This window comes from Nicotiana tabacum, chromosome 17 (assembly GCF_000715075.1).
Source record: "Nicotiana tabacum cultivar K326 chromosome 17, ASM71507v2, whole genome shotgun sequence".
NCBI classification, from domain to species: Eukaryota; Viridiplantae; Streptophyta; class Magnoliopsida; order Solanales; family Solanaceae; genus Nicotiana; species Nicotiana tabacum.
The window spans coordinates 60,749,684-60,776,231 of record NC_134096.1 but is presented as its reverse complement, the minus strand read 5'-3'; the positions used below and the strand labels follow the sequence as shown (position 1 = coordinate 60,776,231).

Below are 26,548 nucleotides of genomic sequence, written 5' to 3'. Positions count from 1 at the left end.
ATGTGCTTTTCATATTGTCTCATGCAGGTTCATCCTGTTTTAATGGTAATCAGCCTCGTCCTTCTAAATGGTGAAGGTAAAGATTAAGACTACAAGTCAAACTAATTTAACCATTTTGTTGTTGAGTGTTCTTAAAAGCAATCTTCTAATTATAAGCAGAGGATGGAATAAGAGATTAAATGTCTCTACCATGCTGCTGTTTCTTGCTGTGTAGCTTAAAGACTTACACATAATGACTCATTTTGAAGAGCTACTTTATCATAAGTCATTGATAGAATTCTGATGTATTATTGTTATATCCATGTACAACTAGATGAATGTAAATGTTTTCTATTTTCTCTTAACTGACTAAATTATTACAAACTTTAGCATTGATCCATAATCGCGCTTGGCAATGAAGAATTGCTGTTACTGAATTTTTACATTATTTTTAATTGTACCCTAGTACTTTGGTGCTTGCTCATGGAGACTACCTCCAAACTTGCTCGAGCCTAAAGGGACTTCCTTTTCATTCCTCTATCTATTAGTTTGGATACGTGCCTTTGTCAATTTTCCAAAATACTTTTTGCATCATAAATGAAATATCATCATCCGCAAAAACAATTATCTACCTTGACATTTCTTTATAATGTACTTGTTATTGTGCAAGTGAAAATTCCACAGAACACCGTTTGATGAGTGAAATTGCCATAGAATTTGCAGGTCAATTCAGATTAGGCATTAATGTAGACCTCAGATATTTTGTTTCTTTTATCCCAATTTTGTAAGGAACTAAGGATCGAGTGCTGATAACAATAATGCTGTGGCTGATGGGTTCTTTTAAGAATCAGTGCTAAATACTTGATCATTGCTTCTAATAGTAATTAGCATCTTTCCGTCAATGACTATGATTAACAGAAGTATCCTTAGGTCTTGTTGTGAAATATGGTATAGTTATCTTGCAATATTACGAGCGTTATATATGCAAAAGAAAAAAAAGTAAAGTCTAACAACGCCTCCCGTTTTTAGACTAGTGTACATGCTCCCGCTTTCAGTGCAATTTCTTCATTTTTCTAGACTTTCAAACAAAGTAATTTTTCATTTTAATTTCAATTTGTTTGTCTATACATTTTGTATGAAAAGAATATGTTTAAAATTTATCTAGCTGCTGTATTTTTTTTAAGTGTGCTTGTTAAACTGTTCTCTACATGCACTGCTTTATTGAATTGATTCTAGGGAAAAGTATCATTCTTCAGTAACTTATCAGAAAAGAGAAAAGGAAAAAAAAAAAAAAAGAAGTATCATTCCAGTTTAAAGTTATGTGACATTTTCAGTTCTTGCATCCTAACCAGAAAGCAATTCAGCATAGCTTATATATCTCACATCATGGATTATGTTATGTCCAAATTTGGTGTGTATTGCTACAGCAATGCTGGCGTACAAGACAGTCTCAGGAACAAAGAGCTTCCGGAAATTAGTTCATCTTGTCCTGCAATTCATGGCTTTCTTTTTGAGTCTAATTGGTGTTTGGGCTGCTTGGAAGTTTCATATTGACAAAGGAATCGACAACTTTTATAGTCTTCACTCATGGTTGGGCTTAGCTTGCCTTTTTCTATTTGGTGTCCAGGTACTTTCCTTAAGTTCCCTAATGCTACTCTTTTGTTGTATCCTTTTCCCTGTTCTGTCACTTTGCATTATCATTTTTAGGGGAGTGCTATATATGATAGTGCATAAATTAGTTTCTCAATAACTTCTTCTGGACAGTGGGCTGCTGGTTTTGCAACCTTCTGGTATCCAGGTGGTTCAAGGAACAGTAGAGCGAGTCTCCTACCGTGGCATGTCTTTTTTGGCATATACATATATGCCCTTGCTATTGTTACTTGTGCTACTGGCATCTTAGAGAAAGCTACATTCCTTCAAGCAAGCCACATAATATCACGCTACTCCACCGAGGCATTGCTAGTGAACTGTTTGGGCGTCTTGATTGTTGTTTTGGGTGGACTGGTTATTCTTGCCATAGTCTCTCCAATGAATGGAAAAGGTGACATTCACAGGGAACTAGCAGAATAAGCACAAGCCAATGTGTATTTGAAACTTCAGTTTTGTGATAGAGACTATATATCAAACTTCATGTATCGAAGGGTTAAATTTTATTTGGTAAAGAAAGATGTGAATGTTTATTAAGCTCAATATATGATCAGGTAACATTCATAAGTTACTGCATTTTCTGAAGTTTCATTGTATGGGGAAAGGATGTAACTTCTATTCTCTGATTCACATCATCTATGACACAGTTACTTTCATGCATCGAAGTTGGGATTTGTGAAAAAAAACACAGGATATGAAATTTTTTATCACAATTATGTAGATTTGTCAACGCTAATACTAAGAAACACCTTCCAAAAACTGCCCTGAGAGGACAAAAAAATTGGAATCTTCACTGTAACAGTTAAAAAATAGAAAACCCAACACCTGAAGCCATGACAACTTGCAATCATTAATTATTCGGAAATGGATGAAAAAACTGACAGGTGTAAAGTAAAATAAAATACTCCTTCTCGCCCTGCAATTTTATTCTCTCTGTCTCAGAAAGTGTGATATTTTTTATATTTAAAAATAATTTAAGTTTAAACTATAATAAGGTAATTTATAGTTATACAAATATTTATATGTTATAATTGGGGAGAGAGTACAGTTTTCAAATTCCATATCATATCTTTCTCTATATATATATATATATATATAATTGAGGAACCTAAGGCCGATGATGTGGCGCTCCCATTCAGCAGCAAATCCTGTTTCCTGACTCTACGCTTTGTTGCCCTTTTAAAAGTTTTACTCCCCCCGTGAATAACCAAAAAAAACTCGAAATACACATACCCCTTCATATTTACAATCGCTTATTTCATACCGATTATCTATTCTCTGTTTTCTTTTGCTTTCTCTATAATCCTCCATCTCTTTCACTTTCTATGTACTCCTTCATCTGTTTAATACCATTCTCTCCCTCCTTACTTTTATGCCCATCAACTGTTTGAAAAAATGCCATACCAGTCACTCACTGTTTGAAAAAATATCGTACCCGCCACCGAAAAACAGCAACTACTGTTGTTCAATCAACAGTTCCCGGTATGTAATCCTTTCAAACATAATCGTTACCAATTATGCTTAGCAATTCTAATCTAATCAACATATATATTCTCCTACTCTAATTCTATTGAAAGAGCATAATTGGCGTAAAAAATATAAGTAACTAATAACTGATATCATTCATGTTGTTCGAACTCGTTGGAGGTTGCCTTCTCTCTCTCGAACTGATAGAAGCATTGTCGGAAGAAAATTTGTGTATGTGAAGAGGTCTTGTGGTGTAATTTTGCGTTTATATCGCAAAAAACGCTTCTATCTTTGTGTGCTTTGTGAGAACAAAATGTTAACCTTGGGATTTGGTTCTTGCTTCTGTATGCTACCAGTTAATATTTGTACTTTATGTTGTATGCGCATGATTATTTTCTTCTATGTGAAGTGTCAATGCGCCGAGTGCTCTCTTTTCTCCTCTTCCTTTTTTTTGGTAATTGTTTTCATCATTTTTAGTTTTTCTTCACTTTTTGTGTGTTCATGCAATTGTACTATAATCTTATTTACGTACTCTATCTAACAAAATACCACGATATAATTTTGATATCATGAGTAACTGTGTTGAGACTTGTATAATTATACTTTTATATGTAATGTTAGTTAGTTGTACAGTTAGTAGGGTTAATTAGTGGGCCAGCTCAGCCAGCTCAGCATTAGTTGTATATTTGGTATTACACGTGTATATACTCTATACTACACTGAGAAATGAGAATGAGCTTTCACTTTCCCAATTCTATTTCTCTTTCACAGAACTCTCTAGAAGGACCCCATTGAAGCTCCAGATCGAGCTTCAAGCTCATTATTAATCACATACTTAACATGGTATCAGAGCGGGGAAGCTCATGCTCGACTAGCTGTCATCGCCTCTCTTATTTTCATCTACCTGTGTCGCCGCCGCGATGAGCACCGGAATAGATCCAAGTGATCCACTCTATCTACATCCGTCAGACAACCCTGGAGCGATGCTCGTCTCAGTTCCTTTTAGTGGAATTGGGTATAGATCTTGGAGGCGTAGTGTCATGTGAGGTTTGTCCGTCAAAAATAAGTTAGGGTTTATAAGTGGGAAACGATATGGTAACGTCTTGGATACTAAATTCACTCTCCAAAGACATTGCAGACAGTGTGAAATATGCTAAGAATGATGTTGAACTGTGGAGAGAGTTGGAGGATCGCTATGAGCAAACTAATGGTGCTAGGCTGTACCAAATCCAAAAGGAAATAAATGATCTGTCCCAGGGTGTGCTGGACATTACAGGTTATTACACTAAGTTGAAAAAGCTCTAGGAAGAGTTGAATACTTTGAGTAAGAAGACTCACTGCAGTTATACCTGTACCCGTGGTGCCAAAGAGAACATGCACAAGGCCGAGCAGGACAGGAGATTAATACAGTTCCTCATGGGACTTAATGGGATCTACACTGTCGTCCGTGGAAGCATTCTTATGATGAATCCGCAGCCAACTCTTGCACAAGTTTTTTCACTACTCATTCAAGATGAGAAGCAAAGAGAGATCAAACCAAATAACCAAATATTTCTTGAGTCTACTTCCCTAAATGTCAACACATCAAAACCCGGTACCTACAGAACAAATTACCCTGCCAATAACAATTTCACTGGAGGCAATATGCCTCGACCATTTTGTGACTACTATAAGAGATCAGGGCATACCAAGGATAAGTGTTACAAACTGTACGGGGTACCCTCAGAGCTTTGGAAATTCACACACTCAAAGATCAAATGCAGGACAGAACATGAATCAAGTTGCAAGGTTTAACAATGGAAAGAGAATAGTAGCCAATGTGCAAGTGTTACGACCTAAAATTCAACTAGTCGTGGTGACACCTAACCCAACCCACTAGGTAAGCCAGTTAACCACTAACCAATTCCAATAATAATTAATAAAGCAATTAAGTAAAGAGATTATCTGAATCTGATACATTCCCCAAGAACTGGTAGTACAAATCATGAGCTTCTAAGAATATAGTTTATAAAGCGAAAATGAAATAAATGCACAGCCTGTTTGAATAATACATAAACAGAGTTTTACAGATCTAAAGCTACCACGAACAAGAGGCAGCTACAATCGGGACGCAGGTACATCTTCAAATCTAGCTCCTATCGAACACAACGACATCATCAGTCATTATCTACACGCAAGGTGCAGAAGTGTAGTATGAGTACAACCGACCCTATGTACTCAATAAGTAACAAACCTAACCTTAGGTTGAAAGTAGTGACGATCTAACAAAAAGGATCGGGTGCAATACCAATATTCCACCACAGTTCATAACAACATAGTACAATAACAAAAGAGTATCTCGAAAATAAAAGGCTCAGTTCGTTCACAGTTCCAAAAAAAATAGGCATTTCTTTTCAAGTATCTCAGTGAAAACCAAATCTTTTTACCGAAAAAAGAAAGCCAAAGTACCAGTAAGTTTGAAAACTGTGGTTTTTTCCAAAACTCCTTTCAACAAATAGTAAGACGTTTCATTTTTAGATAGCATGAGGAAAGTACTTCTCTATGCCTACATGTCAAGATACAGGTAAAATCATAAATGTCCCCAAAACCGGGTAGCAGAAGGAAATGCATCTTTATGCATGTATCTCAAGTACGCATGTCAAATACAATGCATCTCAATGATGAGATCATGTACCCACACTCTCAGAGTACTCAATCTCACTGTCTCGCATTCTCTCTCACTATGCTCAATGCTCAGCATACTCAATCACTCAGCGTTGTACAATACTTGCTGCGGCGTGCAACCCGATCCATATATGACCATAAGTCCCGTTGTGGCGTGCAACCCGATCTACATATATATAGTCGACTGCGCTCACTGGGGTGTGCAGACTCCGGAGGGGCTCCTTCAGCCCAAGCGCTATATAATTTATAGTCCGAAGGCTCATTGCGGCGTGCAACCCGATCCATATAAAATATAATCAATATAATATGTTGCGGCGTGCAGCCCGATTCCAAAATGTCATTCTCACTTAGGCCCTCGGCCTCACTCAGTCATCACTCTCTCCAGTCTCACTCACGGGCTCACAATGTCATGAAACTAACCCGATAACAATGATATGATGTATCAATAAATAATATCTGAGACTGAGATATTGTAAGAATGCATGGATATAACTGAGTATGAAATATCAATGAAATCAGTGAGATGACAGTAAGAAACGACCACAATGAGTCCAAACAGTATCGGCATAATGCCTAAACATGATATCTAGCATGATTGACAGCTTAACTACTTTATCACATGGTGAAAATACGGATATCAACAAATTAGGACCACTATACAATGCTATGGGAACAACAAAGTCATAATTCACATAGTGCACGCCCTCACGCCCGATACCTAGCATGTGTGTCACCTCAATACCAATCACATAACACGTATTTCGGGGTTTCATACTCTCAGCACTAAGATTAGAAAAGTTACTTACCTCGAACAAGCCAATTTCAACACCGAGCAAGCCAAGCGATGCTCCAAAATGCCATCCCGGGCGTTCAGACCTCCGAACGGCTCAAACACTAACCAAAAACAACTCAAATACATCAAACAATGCTAAAGGAACTAATCCCGATCGAAAAGATAAAATCTTGAATCAAAAGCCTAAAATCGGCTAAAAGCCCAACCCGGGCCCGCACCTCGGAGACCGACAAAATTTACGAAATTCATTAACCCATTCAATTACGAGTCCAACCATACTAGTTTCACTCAAATCCAACACCAATTCGATGTTAAAAACTCAAAAATTCATATTATGAAACTTTAGGCCAAACCCTCCAGTTTCCTCTATAAAATTCACAATCCAATTACCAAAAACGAAGATAGATTCATGAAATATACCCAAAATCGAGTAGAGAACACCTACCCTAATTCATATGGTGAAAATTGCCTCAAGAATCGCCTTAGTCAAAGCTCCATAGCTCCCAAAATGAAGAAAGAACCAAAGCCCTCTATAATATAGCTTCTGCCCTAGCGATTCAGCATTTGCGGACAATTCGTCGCATCTGTGACCACCGCTTCTGCGGTAAAAACTTGGCTTCTGCGAAAATAGCCTTGCCCAGCAAACCCCGCGCTTGCGGAATAATTTCCGCTTCTGAGCAGGTGCGACTCCTCCTCCACATCTGCGATGACCTCCAGCCAAGCCTGCTACTCTTCTGCGGCAAAATGTTCGCATATGCGGACTCGCATCTGCGCACACTCTTCCATAGATGCGGAAACACCAGAACTAGAAATCTTAGCAAAAATCCAAAATGCAATTAAATGATCCGAACCTTGTCCGAAACTCACCCGAGTCTCTCGGGACCCCGTCCGAATATACCAACAAGTTCCATAACACAATACGGACCTACTCGAGGCCTCAAAACACACATAACAACATCAAAACAACGAATCACATCTAAAATCGAAATCTATGAACTTTGAACTTCAAACTTCCACAATCGATGCCGAAACCTATCAAATCACGTCCGATTGACCTCAAATTTTGCACACTAGTCACATTCGACATTATGGACCTGCTCCAACTTTCGGAATCAGAATCCAATCCCGATATCAAAAAGTTCACTCCCGGTGAACCTTTCCAAAATTTCAACTTTCGTCATTTCGAGCCAAATTCAACCACGGACCTCCAAATCACAATCCGGACGCGTTTCTAAGTCCCAAATCACCCAACGGAGCTAACGGAATCATCAAAATTCCAATCCGATATCAAATGTTAAAAAGCCAAACTTGGTCAACTCTTTCAAATTTAAAGCTCCCTAGCTGAGAATCATTTTTCCAAATCAGTCCCGAATAACCTGAAAACCAAACCGACGATTCACACAAGTCAAAATATATCATACGGAGCTACTCACGCCCGTAAACTACCAAGCGAAGTGCAAATGCTCAAAATGATCGGTCGGATCGTTACATCCTCCCCCACTTAAACATACGTTCATCCTCGAACATGTCCAGAGTTGTTCACAAAGCTATCAAACCGCCGTATAACCTTACCATGCACATACCCGGGGGTGATCCCACGTCACCCTATCCCATACAGGTCCGATAACACAACATAACTGAAATTTCTCAATTCAACCTAGCCCACAAGCCTTTGAATCCAATTTCCAACATCCGGAATTTCTTATAGATCTGAATCCCACAACCTACACACTGTATAATTCTGAACAAGCTGTATCAAAAGCCGTAACCATAACTCAAATACTCAAAACTCAAATACCACATAGCTCAGATGCTCGAAGCAATGATTTCTAATCACACCAGCTGCTCAAAACCACCCAATGCCGGTAACAAACTCATATCAAACAAAGCCTCGTTCTAAACCTTCGTACACTGCCAATGATGAAAGAAACATGCAAAACTCATCACCATTCATCAGATCCACCAGTGGTGGAGCTCCCTCTCCTTCGACAAGAACCATAGAAACTTTCTAAGCCAACTTTCGATATTATCCTTCGAAATATACCACAATCAAATCTGATAGCACCCATCCTAGATCCGATGACTTCATCTTATCAAACACCAGCTACTCTACTGACATGCCACACCAATACTATCTAAAGCCACAACCCTTGCAATCCGTGCACCAATAAGCAACATTCCAGATGTACTCAATCACAAAAATGACTCAAACAAGAGAACTGTCTCGCAAGCTCGACGGGTACCACCCCGACGCAATGCTAAGAACCTATTACACATCGTTGAACCATAACACGCGGATCTAACACCAAGGATCATATCTCAACATAACTCTGTCGCAATGCGTGACCCCATCCAAACACTGATCTATATGAAATACCTCAACCACCATGCTCAATATCAATAACCACGCGCAATCTGACATCAAGTACTCAAAGTGCATTACCATAACCATGGAAAGCAGATGACATAATGCCACGCAAAACCCGAAAGAACATAACACATACGCCATCAACCATGCAATACCCAATTACTCATCTCGCTCAAATTTCGCTATAAATCCCAAATAGAACCGCACCAGGTGTGTTTATAACCAATAGATCACAACTTCTCATAGCATAGAAGAGTAACTCACAGATCATTTCCGACCACGAATAAGTTCAACAACAACCGAATGGTACTTCTCTCAATAATAGCAGTATGGAGACAACCAATCTGACTCGGTGTAGAATACACACCTTAATTGGGCCTACCAATGGACCCCCAAATCAACTCCGGGCACCCACACATGGATAAATAACCTTCCGAAAGCCCACAATGACTGAATCATAACACATATTATCGTCAAGCTAGCTTCGGCCATGACTTCACAGTCCACAACCATGAAACAACATGATCTTGAAAACTCCCAGTCTACAAATCCACAGAACACACGAATCACCATGTCTGATCCAAATTCCACCGCCATAATGTCTAACACATCTCTCATACACAATCATCCCACGATGAATACTTCTAAAAATTTCCGTGCCACATAGCAAAAATTTGAATATCAGCAGTCGATCAACCAGGAGAGTGTCGTAATACCAATGAAATGCCCATAAATCAAAACACATTTCCCCTTCTGAAATGTATACTCTCATCAGGCCATACCGATTAGTAATATCATTTGCCTAGTCATCTGAAACCGTCCATGCTGCCTACGAATATTTTTTTTGTGACCTTCCCTTCTAAATAGAACTGTGATCCCGTTCACATAAATCTCAATCCCACACAACACACCGCATATACCATGCCGTAATATGAAAAATACGAGAATTTCATAGTCCATTCTGAGTCACAAACAACTACGTACTCAATTAGACAAGGAACTTCCATTTGATTTCATCCAGGAGAAATTCACTATACACCACATGCTCCTCACGCCAGCAGGAAATATACCCCTCGAACATTGGTAAAAACCATTGAGAACTCTTCGAAACCCATTTGCACATAATCAAGCTATCTGAATCGAATCTCTCTAACTCAACCCAGCCACGTAGGTTACCAAAACCCAAGAGCATTGCCACGAAACACCTGTAGAGACTAGCCACATCATAAGTACCCAAAGACCCGATTATATCCGTTACTGTGCTGATCCAAACTACTACCACGTTGTCCTATTTCTTCAAGTCCTTTCCAAATTGCCTCCAGACTGATACTTCTCCTTGCTGGAACACGACGACCCTTAAACAAAATTCACCACACAAGAGACCCTATTATAAACCACAACGCCCTAAGGCCCATAAGCCGCCGAATTCCTTTTTAAGTACCCTAAAAGCACCGCAACCGAGATATCCACTCCGAAAGACCTTATGTGAATTTAAAATTGTTCCTCTTCCCTTTCTTGATACTGAAATGCATAATCCACAATGATATAAAAATGCCACAAGTCTCGACATCATCCCATGCAAATATCAGATCCTAGCCATATACCAATCTGAAATTCTCAATTTCTATATATAATTCTTGAATCCATTAGAACTATTCTCGAGAGTCATCCACTCTACTCAAATCTCAATTGAACCGACCAAACGGACCGAACGACATGTTCCCCATTAGTACACCAACACCCAAGGGATTAGTCCATACTCCTAAGCAATCGAGCAAATTCATACTCCATGTACCCTACATCCTTCGCGAATAACCACTCAATTATTTAATGATTCCCATATACCCATAGAGCGTAATACAACTGTATCTAGAAATTCCTTACTCGAGTCATCCTCAATCTCAACCCCTGCAAGTCATAACTGATTCACCAGTATACCCCGAATCGAAACCAATACAACACATAACAGTGCAATCAACTCGTCGATAGCAGGCTCCCCCACTTGGCTCAAAGCCACAGAACAAAACACTCGATAACATCAAGATACCCATACTCTATTACTGCCAGAATCCTGCACTGAAATTCAACTAAACCATACGTAAGCTCATGTAACACAAACTATATAATACCTTAAATCATCAGCAAATCTCGCATTCATCCTCGTGATAGCCAGGTCAACTGTTACAACCGATCCAAACGCAAATCATACAAGTATACCCTACTGGTAAAAGAGAACTCTCTTCAAAACATCATAAGGATCACACAACCTCACGACACCTCGCAGGAGATAACCCACCTGCTCTACCTCAAACTGACATCTCTCTATACCCTTCCACAGTCACGACTACTACGCACTCACTTAATCTTCTGGATTCTGAACTCATCAACAGGACATGAGAATCTACTTCACTCCACAACTAAACAACATCAGAGATCCCTCAACACACCCATAACTCGAGACCATACGCCATATCAAGACAGAAATCAAACACCCCATAGTCCTTGCTACATCTCAAGTAAACTCTTCTCGTCACGTTTGAACAATCTCAACACATTTCGCAGTCTCATCATACTCACCCCATAGTCATCCAATCACAAATTCCTTTAACAGGGACACCACCGGACATATAAGTCCCAGAAACACGTGCTCATATAACCGAAATCTCCGTGCTCAAGCCACTGTCAAAACTCGGCCTCAAATCCTCCAGACTGGCCCATCATCAGCACGCCAAAATCACATCTCATACCTCAACCACGGAATCACAAGTCGTCGGCGCACAGCCGATACCGAGCGCTCACATACGCTTACGAATGCGTGGAATAAATTCAAAGAGTTACGCTTCAAGCTGAATCAAAGCCGCACGATAAGGAATGAAAGATGGGAAGTATATCCTAAATGTCCTGTAGCCTCTCAAAGATAGGTATGGACGTTATTATACTGATCAGCAAAACTCTACTAGATACTTGCTCATGACTTGTAGAACCTATAAACCTAGAGCTCTGATACCAACTTGTCATGACCCAAAATCCAACTAGTCATGATGGAACCTAACCTAACCCGCTAGATAAGCCAGTTAACCACTAACCAATTCCAATAACAATTAATAAAGTAATTAAGTAAAGAAATTATCTGTATCCGAATCTGAAACATTTCCCAAGAACTGGTAGTACAAATCATGAACTTCTAAGAATAAAGTTTATAAAGCGGAAATGAAATAAATACATAGTCTGTTTGAATAGTACATAAACAGAGTTTTACATATCTAAAGCTACCACGAACAAGAGGCAACTACAACCGGGACACGGGTACATCTTCAAATTCAGCTCTCATCGAACAAAGCAACATCAACAGTCATTATCTGCACGCAAGATGCAGAAGTGTAGTATGAGTACAACCGACCCCCATGTACTCAATAAGTAACAAACCTAACCTTAGGTTGAAAGTAGTGACGAGCTAACAAAAAGGGTCGGGCACAACACTAATATTCCACCACAGTTCATAATAGCATAGTACCATAACAAAAGAGTATCTCGGAAATAAAAGGCTCAGTTCGTTCACAGTTCCAAAAGAATAGGCATTTTGTTTCAAGTATCTTAGTGAAAACCCAAATGTTTTTACCGAAAAAAAGCCAAAGTACGAGTAAGTTTGAAAACTGTGGTTTTTCCCAAAACTCCTTTTAACAAATAGTAAGATGTTTCATTTTGAGATAGCATGATGAAAGTACTTCTCTATGCCTACATATCAAGATACAGGTAAAATCATAAATGTCCCCAAAATCGGGTAGCAGAAGAAAATGCATCTATATGAATGTATCTCAAGTACGCATGTCAAATGCAATGCATCTCAATGATGAGCTCATGTACCCACTCTCAGAGTAATCAATCTCTCTGTCTCGCATTCTCTCTCACTATGCTCAATGCTCAGCACACTCAATCACTCAATGTTGTATAATACCTGTTGCGGCGTGCAGTCCGATCCATATATGACCATAAGACCCGTTGCGGTGTGCAACCCGATCCACATATATATAGTCGACTGAGCTCACTGGGGGTGTGCAGACTCCGAAGGGGCTCCTTCAGCCCATGCGCTATATTGTTGCGGCGGGCAACCCGATCCAATATTGTTACGACGTGCAACCCGATTCAATATTATTGCGGAGTGCAACCCGATTCAATATTGTTGTGGCGTGCAACCCGATCCAATAATATATATATTGCCCGAAGGCTCGTTGCGGCGTGCAACCCGATCCATATAAAATATAATCAATATAATATGTTGCGGCATGCAACCAATTCATATAAAATATAATCAATATAATATGTTGCGGCGTGCAGCTCGATCCCAAAATGTCACTCTCACTCAGGCCCTCGGCCTCACTCAGTCATCAATCTCTCCAGTCTTACTCACGGACTCACAATGTCATGAAACTAGCCCGACAACAATGATATGATGTATCAATAAATAATATCTGAGACTGAGATATGGTATGAATGCATAGATGTGACCGAGTGTGAAATATCAATGAAATTAGTGAGATGACAATAAGAAATGACCACTATGGGTCCAAACAGTATCGGTATAATGCCTAAACATGATATCTAGCATGTTTGACAGCTTAACTACTTTATCACATGGTAAAAACACGGATATCAACAAAGTAGGACCATTATACATTGCCATGGGAACAACACAGTCTCAATTCACATGTTGCACGCCCAAACGCCCGTCACCTAGCATGTGCGTCACCTCAATACCACTCACATAACACGTATTCTGGGATTTCATACCCTCAACACTAAGATTAGAAGAGTTACTTGCCTCGAACAAGCCAATTCCAGCACCAAGCAAGCCAACCGATGCTCCAAAATGCAATCCTGCGCGTTCCGACCTCCGAACGGCTCAAAAACTAATAAAAAACCACTCAAATACATCAAATAATGCTAAAGGAACCAATCCCAATCGAAAAGATCAAATCTTGAATCAAAATCCCAAAATCGGCCAAAAGCCCAACCCGGGCCCGTATCTCGAAACCCGACAAAATTTACGAAATTCAACAACCCATTCAATTACGAGTCCAACCATACTAGTTTCACTTAAATCCGACCCTAATTCGATGTTCAAAACTCAAAAATTCATATTATGAAACTTTAGGCCAAAACCCCCAATTTCCTCTATAAAATTCACAAACCAATTACCAAAAACGAAGGTAGATTCATGAAATATACCCAAAACCGAGTAGAGAACACTTACCCCAATTCATATGGTAAAACTTGACTCAAGAATCGCCTCAATCCGAGCTCCATAGCTCCCAAAATGAAGAAAGAACCAAAGCCTTCGATAATATAGCTTCTTCCCCAGCGATTCCGTATTTGCGGACAATTCCTCGCATCTGCGGTAAAAACTTCGCTTCTGCGAAAATAGCCTTGCCCAGCAAACCCCGCACCTGCGGAACAATTTTTGCTTCTGCGCACTCGCAGGTGCGACTCCTCCTCCGCATATGCGATGACCTACAGCCAAGCCTGCTACGCTTCTGCAGCCAATTGTCCGAATCTGTGGACTCGCATCTGCGCCTGCTCTTCCGCAGATGCGGAAACAGCATAACCAGAAATCTTAGCAAAAATCCAAAATGCAATTAAATGATCCGAACCTCGTCCGAAACTCACCCGAGCCTCTCGAGACCCCGTCCGAATATACAAACAAGTTTCATAACTCAATACAGACCTATTCGAGGCCTCAAAACACACATAACAACATCAAAACGACGAATCACATCTCAAATCAAAATCTATGAACTTTGAACTTCAAACTTCCACAACCGATGTCGAAACCTATCAAATCACGCCGATTGACCTCAAATTTTGCACACAAGTCACATTCAACATTACGGACCTGCTCCAACTTCCGAAATTGGAATTCAACCCCGATATCAAAAAGTCCACTCCCAGTCAACCTTTCCAAAATTTGAACTTTCGCCATTTCGAGCCAAATTCAACCATGGATCTCCAAATCATAATCCGGACGCGTTCCGAAGTCCAAAATCACCTAACGGAGCTAAAGGAACCATCAAAATTCTAATCCGAGGTCAAATGCTAAAAAAAGTCAAAATTGGTTAACTCTTTCAAATTTAAAGGTCCCTAGTTAAGAATTATTCTTCCAAATCAGTCCCGAATAATCTGAAAACCAAACTAATGATTCACACAAGTCAAAATACATCATACTAATCTACTCACGCCTGTAAACTACCGAGCAAAGTGCAAATGCTCAAAACGATCGGTCGGGTCATTACAGCAAGGTACGCCTACTGAAGCATTGCCAGTTAGAAAGGATGGATCAGAATATCTAGATGATGTCGGGCAGGTAAATCTCTCTAAGGAACAATTTGGACAGATCCTGAATTTGCTGCAACATTTGTAGATTGGGACCGGAGGATAAAGTTCCAGCTTTACAAAACCTTGTCAATGGTGCTGTAAACTTTGCAGGTATAATAGTTTGCACTTCTTCTATTGATTTTGGCAAATTGTCTTGTGAATGCTTCAAAAACAAGGTTGACTCTTGGATATTAGATTCAGGAGCCTCTAATCACATGACCTTCAATATATCTCTATTAACCAATATTGTAACCCTTCCATATCCCTTATTAGTAGTCCTTCCAAATGGATATAAGGTTAAAGTGATATAAATTGTAATTTTATACTTTCATATGTAATGTTAGTTAGTTGTACAGTTAGTAGGGTTAATTAATGGGCCAGCTCAACCAGCTCAGCATTAATTGTATTTTTGGTATTACACGTGTATATACTTTGTACTACATTGAGAAATGAGAGTGAGCTTTCACTTTCCCAATTCTTGTTTCTCTCTCATGACTTCTCTTTCACAGAACTCTCTAGAAGGACTCCATTGATGCTACAGATCGAGCTTCAAGATCATCATTACTCACATATTTAACAAACTGATATATTTATATTTGCCTACTCTAATTCTACGGGAAAATATTGTTGTTTCTCACCTAGAATCAGCAACTAATGTTGTTGACTCAACAATCAAACCGCTGCACATTAATTAGAAAGTAGGAAAGTCGCTTCAGTTTTATTATCGTACGACAAGTATAAGAATAACATACATCCAAAAATAACTCTATGCTTTAGCGTGTGTGGGGTAAAGATACTAATATACTTGGCTAATCTAATTGTATAGGTGTGGAGACACAAGGATTGCAACGACAAAACACGAGATTGAGGCATACTCCAAATAATCTTCGCCACTGCAATTTATGCACAATTCATAACTACTCTTTCTACACAATTGATAACTACTGCTCTAAACATTCTTAAATATTATTACCATAATTATTGGCCTAATAAATAACTATATTGCTATTATCTTTTTGGTAATAAAGTCCGACAACGTCTTTGATCTTTCAATGAAGATTATAGTACTTGTGTTGCCTTTTGATGGCCATGAACTCAATTGTACCTATTTTATTGTATTGTTGCCTTTTCATCGTATGTGGAATTTGCCTTGTCACCTTTATCAAGTCATCTTCCATATATTTGAGGTATAGAAAAATCTCAAAAATGTGGATTGAATATTTGAAAAATAAATAAGTAAACTGAGAATTCATCTTAATTTAAACCAAACGTTATTTTCTCTAAGCATAGTTGGGGGAACAACACAATGGGATTTTGAGGGGAGTTGGTAATAATGTTAGGAGTCTTTTTTCTTTTTTTTTTGTGTCACAAAATTCAAGTTAGGTTCATTCTTATATCTCACAAAACTTAAGTGATATCGATTTGTTTCTTAGCTATTCTTAGAAATTTTTGAGAAGTATGGACTTTGAAATGGAAGAGATAGATACTGATATATAGAGTCTCCTGAGATATACCTCCTGGAAAATTCATGAAAGTAAAGAATGTCATGCTTTTTGTTGGGAAAAGCACTATAGAGGTTTGCTTTAGAAAGAAAAGGTGAATGCCTTAGAGAATAACTAATCACAAGGTATCTTACTACAGCCTAGAGCTTTATGAGTAGTGTGTCAACACATGACCTTTTTCAATGATAACTCATTATTCCTATTAGAATATATAACTTTGAAAGAATCAGAGGAACAGATACAACTTTCTTGCCTCATGATGCTAAAACTAAAATTGGATGCAAAGTTGTTGAGCTCAATTTTGACATTTTAAAAGTATACTAAACCTTTCTCATTTTCTAGCTTGCTCCGAGGAAGGTTTGAGCTTTACATCTACTTTCTAAATGACAATTCATGCTACACACTTAATTTTGGAACATTTCATTAACAAGTTTGTGCAGTATATTATATAGAAATCCAGCAAAAGTATCTTTAAAGTAAGTGTATATAAGGTATTTACATTTATTGTAATCGTGTCTCTGGTAGCATCAAACCTTTTCTCATCATGAAAATTGTTTTTTCTCAGTATGTCACTAATAACCTAGCATTACTCTCTAAATGTTGTAAAGGATTGTTCTTGATAAAAATTTTGAGTCGTTTTCCTTTATGCAGGGCTTTTCCATATTTGTTGAGCTTTTTTCTCCTTACTTTTTTCGTAAATTCCCTACTTTAGGCTTCTTCATGTAATAGATGCGAAGTTAGCATTAACTTCTAATTCGGGGAGCGAGGTTTTATGTTTCTGCTTTTACTCTCTTGTATAAATATGTGTGGAGCTCACTAACTACTTCGATGATAAGAATGAGGACTAAGGATTAATACTACAAGACTGACACCTATAAAAGATTTTGGGATAAAATGGAAGAAATAAAAATGACATATGTGGATGGTTTATGCTGCTGGAGAATGAGTATTTTTTCTTCCATGCTTACAACTTGAAAGCTGAAGGCTGCCTGTGAAAATCTGGAATAAGCTACAGTATGAAAATTAATATATAAACATATTTATTGGTTTATTCTTTTTTCTTTTAAAATTAATTGGTTTATTTGTTTATTTTATTTCCAATGATAAACTTGTAAAGCTATTTCATTCAACATTCAAATTCTTACTTCAAACTCACAATCCCAATGTTCTCTTACAATACATTTGGAATCCTCTAAATTTGTTTGTCTTATATTCTCATACCCAACTACAAATTTATTCATATTTTGCGGAGCTATTTTTTGGTTCACTTTAGATTTTAAAGTTGACAAGTGTTCATATATTCTTTTGACGAACATTGTTGCTAGTGGCGGAACTAAGTGGTGTGAGGGAGAAATCCTTCATCTGAAAATTATATTATATAGATATAGTAACAACGATCTCTTTTCGGTTATATGTGAGCTATTAAATCTCCTTGATATAAAGAAAAAATCAAGTATAATAGTAAAAGGGAGGTTCACAATTGCTTTAGGTCATAGGTTCAAATTCCAACTTTCATATAATAGATTTTTTAGAATCCCTTTATATAATTTTTTGATTCCGCAACAGACTGTTGCTTTCTATATTTTACGTCGAATCAATATACAACCATGGAAATTCTACAATATTTAATAACTACTGTATAACATTTTTCAGTTTTACAGACTTTGACTTTATAAATTCTTATTACTATTATTTTATTCATGTACTTTAATTGACAATGATTATTAATGGCACGCCCAGTGGGACAATTAATTTATAGAATTTGTAGACAAATTTACGTCGAGAAAATAAAATCATACTGAAAAATATTGCAATAATCGCAGTATTTGATTTCAAATAATATGAATGTACAATCTCTATAAATTCTCTAATTCTTCTTTCCAATAGAAAATAAATTCAAGGGCCTTTGAGCTTGATCTTGAATCTATATTTGTTGTTTGTTGCCACGAACGATGATCTTGAGTTCAACTAGTACGAATTTTGATTTGAACCCGTACTCCTTGAATCTTGATTTGTTCTTCGTTCTTGAGCCTGAACTTAATTTCTTGAACTTGAACTTGATTGCTTGAAGCTTTAAACTTGTAGAGAAATTTGCGGCATTTGATCCACGAGCTCTCTCTTGCTTCTTGTTATAACTTCTGGTGTCATTTCTGGATTATGAAGACCAATATTTATATTTTTGGGAGGGGAGAGTTATGATAAGAACAAACTCTTTCCGACCAATCAAGTTGAAGTATGACAAGGCCGCATTTGATTGGGTAGAACATGTCATTGCACACATGGCGCGGTAATTTGGCTTGGCATGCCTTGTCATTTTTACACATGTCACGATCTCGTTGGCTCTTACATTTGACTTGGCGTGTGTAACGACCCAATCGGTTGTTTTGAGAGTTGTATCCCCATTCCCCCATTTACTGCTCATTTTGTGCTTTATAGCTATTATGTGACTTGCGGGGGTAGTTGGTTCGGGTCCGGATAGGGTTTCAAAATGAATTGAGACACATAGTCTCAAGGTTGGAAGCTTAAGTTGAAAAGGTTGACCGGATATTGACTTATGTGTAAACGACTCCGGAATGGATTTTTGATTGTTCCGTTAGCTCTGTTGGGTGATTTTGGAATTAGGAGCGTGCCCGGATAGTGATTTGGAGGTCCGTAGTTGAATTAGACTTGAAATGGTGAAGTTGAAAATTTATACGTTTGACCGAGAGTGGACTTTGTGATTACCAGGCTCGGATTGGAGTTTCGGGAGTCAGATAGGTCCATGGCGTCATTTGTGACTTGAGTGCGAAATTTGAGGTCAATCACACGCCATTTGATAGGTTTCAGCATCGTTTGTAGAAGTTAGAATTTTCTTAGTTTCAATAGGCTTGAATTGGGGTGCGATTCATGTTTTTGATGTTGTTTGATGTGATTTGAGGGCTCGACTAAGTTCATATTATATTTTAGGACTTATTGGTATAATTGCTTGAGGTCCCGGGGGCCTCGGGTGAAGTTCGGATGGTTAACGGATCGAATTTGGAGTATGGATGATTGCTGAAGCTAGGAGTCTGCTGGTGTAATCGCACATGCGGAGCTTTGATCGCAGGCGCGAGCTCGCAGGTGTGAGCTGGGAAGCGCAAAAGCGGAGTTTGGATTGGGGGTTGTGGAGCGCGGATGCGGAAGAATTTCCGCAGGTGCAGACTCGCACCTGCGTGTGGAGGATCGCAGAAGCAGAAAGGAGCTTGGAGTCACTGGTCTGCAGATGCGGATGTTTTTGAGGAGATGCGCACCCACAGGAGCGGGATTTCTGACCGCATAAGCGGTTGGTCGACATTAAGTGGCTTTAGTATATGTGGATGGCTGACCGCAAAAGCAGATTTTTGGGCCGCGGAAGTGAGAAGGCCTGGGCAGATTATTAAAAACATGAATTCCGAGATTTTCACCATTTTAAAATTTTCAAGCTCGGGATGTGGCGAATGTTTGAGAGGATTTCGTGGGATTTCTTGAGGTAAATCAATTGTGATCTAATTTATTCAATAATTGTGTTTCCCCATTGACTTTCCCACCTAGATTGTGTGGTTTTAAGGTGTAATTTGGGGGTTTGAAGCTAGGGATTTTGAGAGTTTCAATTAGGGATTTGGGTGTCGATTTGGTATTGGATTTTGGTGAATTTTGTATAGTTGGACGCGTGATTGAATGGGCTTCCAGATTTTGTGACTTTTATTAGATTTTGAGACATGCACCCGAGGGCCAATTTTTGAGTCGACTTTTAAATTTGATTCAGAACTTAGTATTTTCTTATGGAATTGGTTCTTTTAGCTCGTGTTGATTGTATCGAAAGATTTGTGGCTAGATTCGAGGCATTCGGAGACCGTTTCGGCAAGGGCGTGTTGGAGTAGAGATTTATACGGTTTTAGGTAAGTAACACTTCTAAGCTTGGTTCTAAGGGTATGAAACACCGAATTTTGTGCTATGTGATTTATGTTGAGGTGACGCGCATGCTAGGTGATGGGAGAGTCGGCGTGTACCGTAGAAAGTGTGAATTTCTCTCTTCCCTGGAACTGCGTGGTCATTTTATATGAACATTCTTGTTGTACTCTATGTGTTAGAGCACTTAAGTTGTGAATCATGCTAGGAAATCATGTTTAGGCTATATGCTGGCATTATTGGGACCCCCAGTGGTCATTCCTTGCTGTTAAGTTATTTGCTTAATTGTAGTTATGTACTCAGTCGCATTCCTCATTTCATATCATATCTCAGTCTCTGTTATTGTACATTATTATTTCTCGCATCATTGATTAGGGCTTCTTAGAATGAGCGTTGTGAGCCCGTGAGATTGGAGAGATTGGTGACTGAGTTAGGGCCTGAGTGCACGCTGCAACGAGCCTTATAGCTATATATATGGATCGGGTTGCACGCCGCAATGAGCCTTATGGCTATATATATATATGTGGATCGGGTTGTACGCCACAATATTGTACATTGTCACTTCTCATTGATTAGGGCTACTTAGTATGAGCGTTGTGAGCCCGTGAGATTGAAGAAACTGGTGACTGAGTTGGGGGCCTGAGTGCCGTGCTGTGAGTGATATATAAATATATATATATAGATCGTGTGCCGATCCAAGTGCTTCCGGTCACGGCGATTGCTGATTTGTAGAGTCCAGACCTTCGGAGATCATCGAGGTAGCTGCTTGGCGTTCGCAGACCTTGACTCTCCTCCCTTATCTTTCAGTTTATTTATTCAGTTTTACTTTCTAGACAGTGTACCAAACTTTGTCATTTCGTAGATGCTCATGTACTCAGTGACACATCGGTTTTGGGAAGAATTTATGTATTGAGTTATGATTTCCTATCATGTTTTAAGAGATTTTCCTTTATTTAAACTTCTTTTATTATCTTTCAAATATTTAAGTGTTGGAAATGTCTGAATAGTCGGCTTGCCTAGTACCATGATAGTCGCCATCACAACGGGTTAGTTTTGGGCCGTGACAAGTTGGTATCAGAGTCTAGGTTACATAGGTCTCACGAGTCATGAGCAAGTTTAGTAGAGTCTTGCGGATCGGTATGGAGAAGTTTGTACTTATCTTTGAGAGGCTTCCGAACCCTTAGGAAACTTCACATTCTTGTATTCTTGTCATGCGGATTTGTTGATTCCGGTAACTAAATTTTTGTTGTTCTATTCTCTCATAGATAGTGACGACACGTGCTATCGGTCAGTAGGGACCGCCACCAGTACCACCAGCTAGGGCCACGAGAGGCCGAGGTCGCGGTAGGGTTCATGGTAGGGGTAGAGGTGCAACTCGTACAACAGCTAGAGTGTCACCTGCAGATCCACCAGTTGCTCCAGCTTAGAAGCATGTACCAAATATGGTTGAGCCAGTGGGGCCAGCTCAGGCACCAGATGTGCCCATTGTGAGGCCTTCATGAGGCTTTGGCCCAGATATTGATTGTGTGCAGCAGCCTTGCTCAGGCAGTTTCTGTTCCGACCGAGGCAACCACTTCTCAGGCCAGGGGAGGTACTCAAACTCCCACATCCTGTAACCCTAGTTTTTGATAGAAATGAGATTTAACCACGAAAATGGCTATGGAATTGAGTGAAAACTATATATTTGAGTTCCTGAGGTTATAGGTAACAACTTTCTTTGGAAATTTTCGGAATCCGGGCACATGGGCCCGGGGATAAATTTTTGGGATCCTTCAATTGGGGTTGGGTAATCACTTTAATAGATAGAATATGAACTTTTGAACATATATTTATTGATTCATACAACATTTGACTAGCTTCGGATTGTTCGGCACCGAGTTGAGACTTTAGAGTGAATTTGAGGCCGGAAAGTGAGCTTGGAGACGAGGTAAGTCTCTTTTATAACCTTGTAAGAGGGAATTCTATGCATAGGTGATTTAAATTAATGTTGTTTCTAATTGTGGGGGCTACGTAAGTACGAGGCGACGAGAGTCCGTGCGTAGCTACTAATTATGCTTATGTCCGGGTAGTTTTAGGACCAAAATCATGACTTACCTGAAATGTTTGCATCTTACTTGTTAATTAAATTGCCTAAATTATATTAGAACTTGTCGATTAAATCGTGAAAGATTGTTAATGGAATTTGTGTTACATTTTGTGTTAGCCTTAAATAACGGTTAAGTCAAATGCTTATAAAGTATCCCCTCTTCTTGTGGAGCGGGCCGAACGCCTCGGCAATAGATAGATGTATCTATGGTTCATACCACTCGATCCTCGGCAGTGTACATATTATTCTGGATCGGGTTGTACGACCTCGGCATAAATCGTGCTAAACAATACTTGTTGCCTAATTATACCTTATATTATGTTGTGGCTTGTAAGGTGACGATTTTTAAGGAAAGTGACTTATTTGGAATTATTAAAATTATGAATGAATTATTTGTTCCTGCTTGTTAATGAGATATTATTAATATTTATATTACCAATGTTTATTTAGAAATTCCTGTATTCATACTGTTAGCACATAGTAAGTGTTGAAGTCGACCCCTCGTCACTACTTCTTCGAGGTTAGACTTGATAATTACTGGGTACATATTATTTATGTACTCACACTATACTTCTGCACTGACCGTGCAGGATCTAAGGCAGGTGCATCTGGCAGTCCTACCGAGGCGCGTCCCAGATATCCCGAGGCCTAGCGGTGAACTATTCCCCGAATCGTTCTGTAGCCCCTAGAGTCTCTTTTTTGTATTTATATTCTGTCTACTTTAATTCGGACAGTATTTAGAGTTTTTATATTCTCCTAGTTGTTCATACACATGTGACACTAGATCTTGGCACACACTCTAGTAGACTTTGTGGTTTGGGGGCATTTATGTATTTATGATTGCATTCATATACTTTCATTTTAACTATTTCACTCTCTATTACTCAAATTCTAAACAAATGGGATTTAATTACTTGTAAATCACGTAGTAAATTCATCGTAGGCTAGCCTTGGGGAAACGTTAGGCGCCATTACGGCCTATAGGAGAAATTGGGTCATGACAACATGGTATCAGAGCACTAGGTTCACGTAGGTCTCACAAGTTATGAGCAGGTCTAATATTGTCTTGCGGATCAGTTTAGATACGTCCGTACTTATCTTCGAGAGGCTATAGGGTATTAGGAAAATACTTTTTCTTCATATTCTATCTTGTAGTTGATGTGATACTAAATATCTCTCTCTTATTCTCTCACAGATGGTGAGAACGCGTGCAACAAATGTACCTGATCATGGAGAAGTTGCTCTCCTTGTCACTAGAGGCCAAGACAGAGGCCGAGGCCGAGGGAGAGCTCCAATTCATGGTAGAGGATGAGGGCGTCCTAGAGTTGCTCTAGTTGCACCACCAATGGAACCAATAGAGGATCCCATTATTGAGGAGCAGAGCGAGGTGCCTACAGCAGGACCAGCCCCGGTGGAGTTCATGTCTGCGTCGGGATTCCAGGAGATCATGGGTCGTATGTTGCGAATCATGGATTCCATGACTCAGCCTGGTTTATTTCCAGCGGACCCAGCCACATCTCAGGCGGGAGGGGAAGCACAGACCCCTACCGCTCAAGCTCCAGGGCATGCAGCTGCCATATATCAGACCCCGGGTGCACTACCTGTGGGCGAAGCTCAGCAAGTTACAGCAGCCATACCTGAGCCCATACTAGCTGCGGTCGGCGATCCGCATAGACTATTGGACTGATGGACTAGGCTACAACCTCCTGTCTTTGGAGGTGAGTGACACGAGGACCCCTAGGACTTTATTGACCGGTGTAGGGACAAACTGCACAACATGAGGATATTGCAGTCCCATGGGGTGGATTTTACTACTTTCCAGCTGGAGGGCAGGTCTTGTAGGTCGTGGTAGTCATATCTTCCCGACAGACTAGCAGGTTCTCCTCCCATGACTTGGGACCAGTTCACACGCCTCTTCTTGGACAAATATATTCCACCCTCTCAGAGGGAAGAGTTGCGATTTCAGTTCGAGCAGCTCCAGCGGGGCCAGATGTCAGTGACCGACTATGAGGCAAGATTCTATGAGTTGTCTTGTCATGCACTTATGATACTTTCGACCGATGTAAAGAGAGTGCAGAGGTTTGTTACAGGATTGCACTCTACCAGCCAGGCCACTATGGCCCAAGAGGTTGAGATAGGGACTTCTTACGAGCTAGTTGTAGAGATAGCTTGGATGATCGAGGGTGCACGCCAGCATGGTCGGGAGCAGGCCACGAGCAATAAGCGGTTTCAGTATTCTAGAGAGTTCAGTGGAGCCCCGACTGGGGGTAAGGGTCAATTCGTGAGGGGTCAGTCTAGCAGGCCCACATATCCAACACTGCCGCCTCCTCAGAGTGCTCCAGTGCGACCTTATTTCAGTGCCATGCCAGAGAGTTCTTACCGCCCACTAGCTGTCCAGGGTTCCTTCAGTGGGTATTCAAGCCATCAGGGTCAGACTTTAGGTCAGCAGTCCACCGTACCGAGAGGTTGTTTCGAGTGTTGGGATCTCAGTCATGTGCGGAGGTTCTACCCCCGGCTCCAGGGAAAGGCAGTACAGCAGGGTCAGTAGTCTATTATTCCAGTACCAGTTGCCCCACCCAGAGACGGAGGAAAGGTAGGTAGGGGTCGTCCTAGAGGTGGAAGCCAGTCGGGTGGAGGCTAGCCAGGAGGCGCTCTAGCCAGATTTTGTGCCTTTCCATCCCGACCAGATGTCGTGGCCTCATATGCCATGATTACAAGTACTATTTTTGTTTGCGGTAGGGATGCTTTGGTACTATTTGATCCAGGATCTACATATTCATATGTTTCATCTCTGTTTGCTCATTACTTGGGTGTTCATCGTAAGTCCTTCGGTGCTCCTGTTTATGTGTCCACTCCCGTGGGTGATTCTGTTGTTGTGGATCGGATCTATCGGTCCTGCATTGTTACGTTTGGTAGTTATGAGACTAGAGCGGATCTTCTATTGCTTGATATTACCGACTTTGAGGTCATCCTAGGCATGGACTGGTTATCTCCATATCACGCCATCCTTGAATTCCATGCTAAGACAGTTACCTTGGCAATGCCAGAGTTTCCTAGACTGGAGTGGAAGGGTTCGTCTATCAGTGCATCTAGTCGGGTTATTTCTTTCCTGAAGGCTCGATACATGGTCGAGAAGGTTTGTTTGGCTTATCTTGCCTATGTTCGGGATACTACTGCAGAGACTCCGGCGATTAATTCAGTTCCCGTGGCCCGGGAGTTCACCGATGTGTTTCCATCTGATCTTCCAGGCATACCACCAGATTGTGATATCAATTTTTGTATTGATTTGGCTTCAAGTACCCAGCCTATATCTATCCTACTGTAACGCATGGCTCCAAAAGAGTTGAAAGAGTTGAAGGAACAACTTGAAGAGTTGCTAGCAAAGGGGTTTGTCAGACCGAGTGTATCGCCTTGGGGTGCACCAGTGTTATTTGTGAAGAAGAAAGATGGGACTATGCGGATGTGCATTGATTACCACCAGCTAAATAAGGTTACCATCAAGAACAAGTACCTGTTGCCGCGTATTGATGATTTGTTCAAAACGTTGTAGGGTGCTAGGGTTTTCTCTAAGATTGACTTGAGATTGAGGTACTATAAGTTGAAGATTCGGGATTCCAATGTCCTGAAGACGGCTTCCCGGACTAGATATGGCCAGTATGAGTTTCTAGTGATTTCCTTCGGTGTGACTAACGCCCCAGCAGCGTTCATGGATTTGATGAATAGGGTGTTCATTCCATATATTCATTCGTTTGTCACAGTCTTCATTG

General features: G+C 39.9%; 2 protein-coding genes across 2 annotated transcripts; both read left to right on the top strand.

Annotated features, from left to right (window-relative positions):
- LOC107794368 (transmembrane ascorbate ferrireductase 2) lies at nt 1-2,211 on the top strand. The gene is made up of 3 exons (XM_075234372.1): nt 1-76; nt 1,407-1,606; nt 1,744-2,211. The coding sequence occupies exons 1-3, from the start codon at nt 1-3 to the stop codon at nt 2,047-2,049; spliced, it is 582 nt and encodes a 193-aa protein (XP_075090473.1). The 3' UTR covers nt 2,050-2,211.
- Nucleotides 2,212-4,185: 1,974 nt separating this feature from the next.
- LOC142171882 (uncharacterized) lies at nt 4,186-4,887 on the top strand. Its single transcript, XM_075235593.1, has 2 exons — nt 4,186-4,369; nt 4,463-4,887. The coding sequence occupies exons 1-2, from the start codon at nt 4,186-4,188 to the stop codon at nt 4,885-4,887; spliced, it is 609 nt and encodes a 202-aa protein (XP_075091694.1).
- Nucleotides 4,888-26,548: the final 21,661 nt, after the last annotated feature.

Coding starts and splice junctions, on each gene's coding strand:
- LOC142171882 (XM_075235593.1), top strand. CDS start 4,186: ATGGTAACGTCTTGGATACTAAATTCACTCTCCAAAGACATTGCAGAC. Junction 4,370..4,462: donor GGGTGTGCTGGACATTACAG/GTTATTACACTA, acceptor GTGGTGCCAAAG/AGAACATGCACAAGGCCGAG.
- LOC107794368 (XM_075234372.1), top strand. CDS start 1: ATGTGCTTTTCATATTGTCTCATGCAGGTTCATCCTGTTTTAATGGTA. Junction 77..1,406: donor CGTCCTTCTAAATGGTGAAG/GTAAAGATTAAG, acceptor GTATTGCTACAG/CAATGCTGGCGTACAAGACA. Junction 1,607..1,743: donor TTTTTCTATTTGGTGTCCAG/GTACTTTCCTTA, acceptor TCTTCTGGACAG/TGGGCTGCTGGTTTTGCAAC.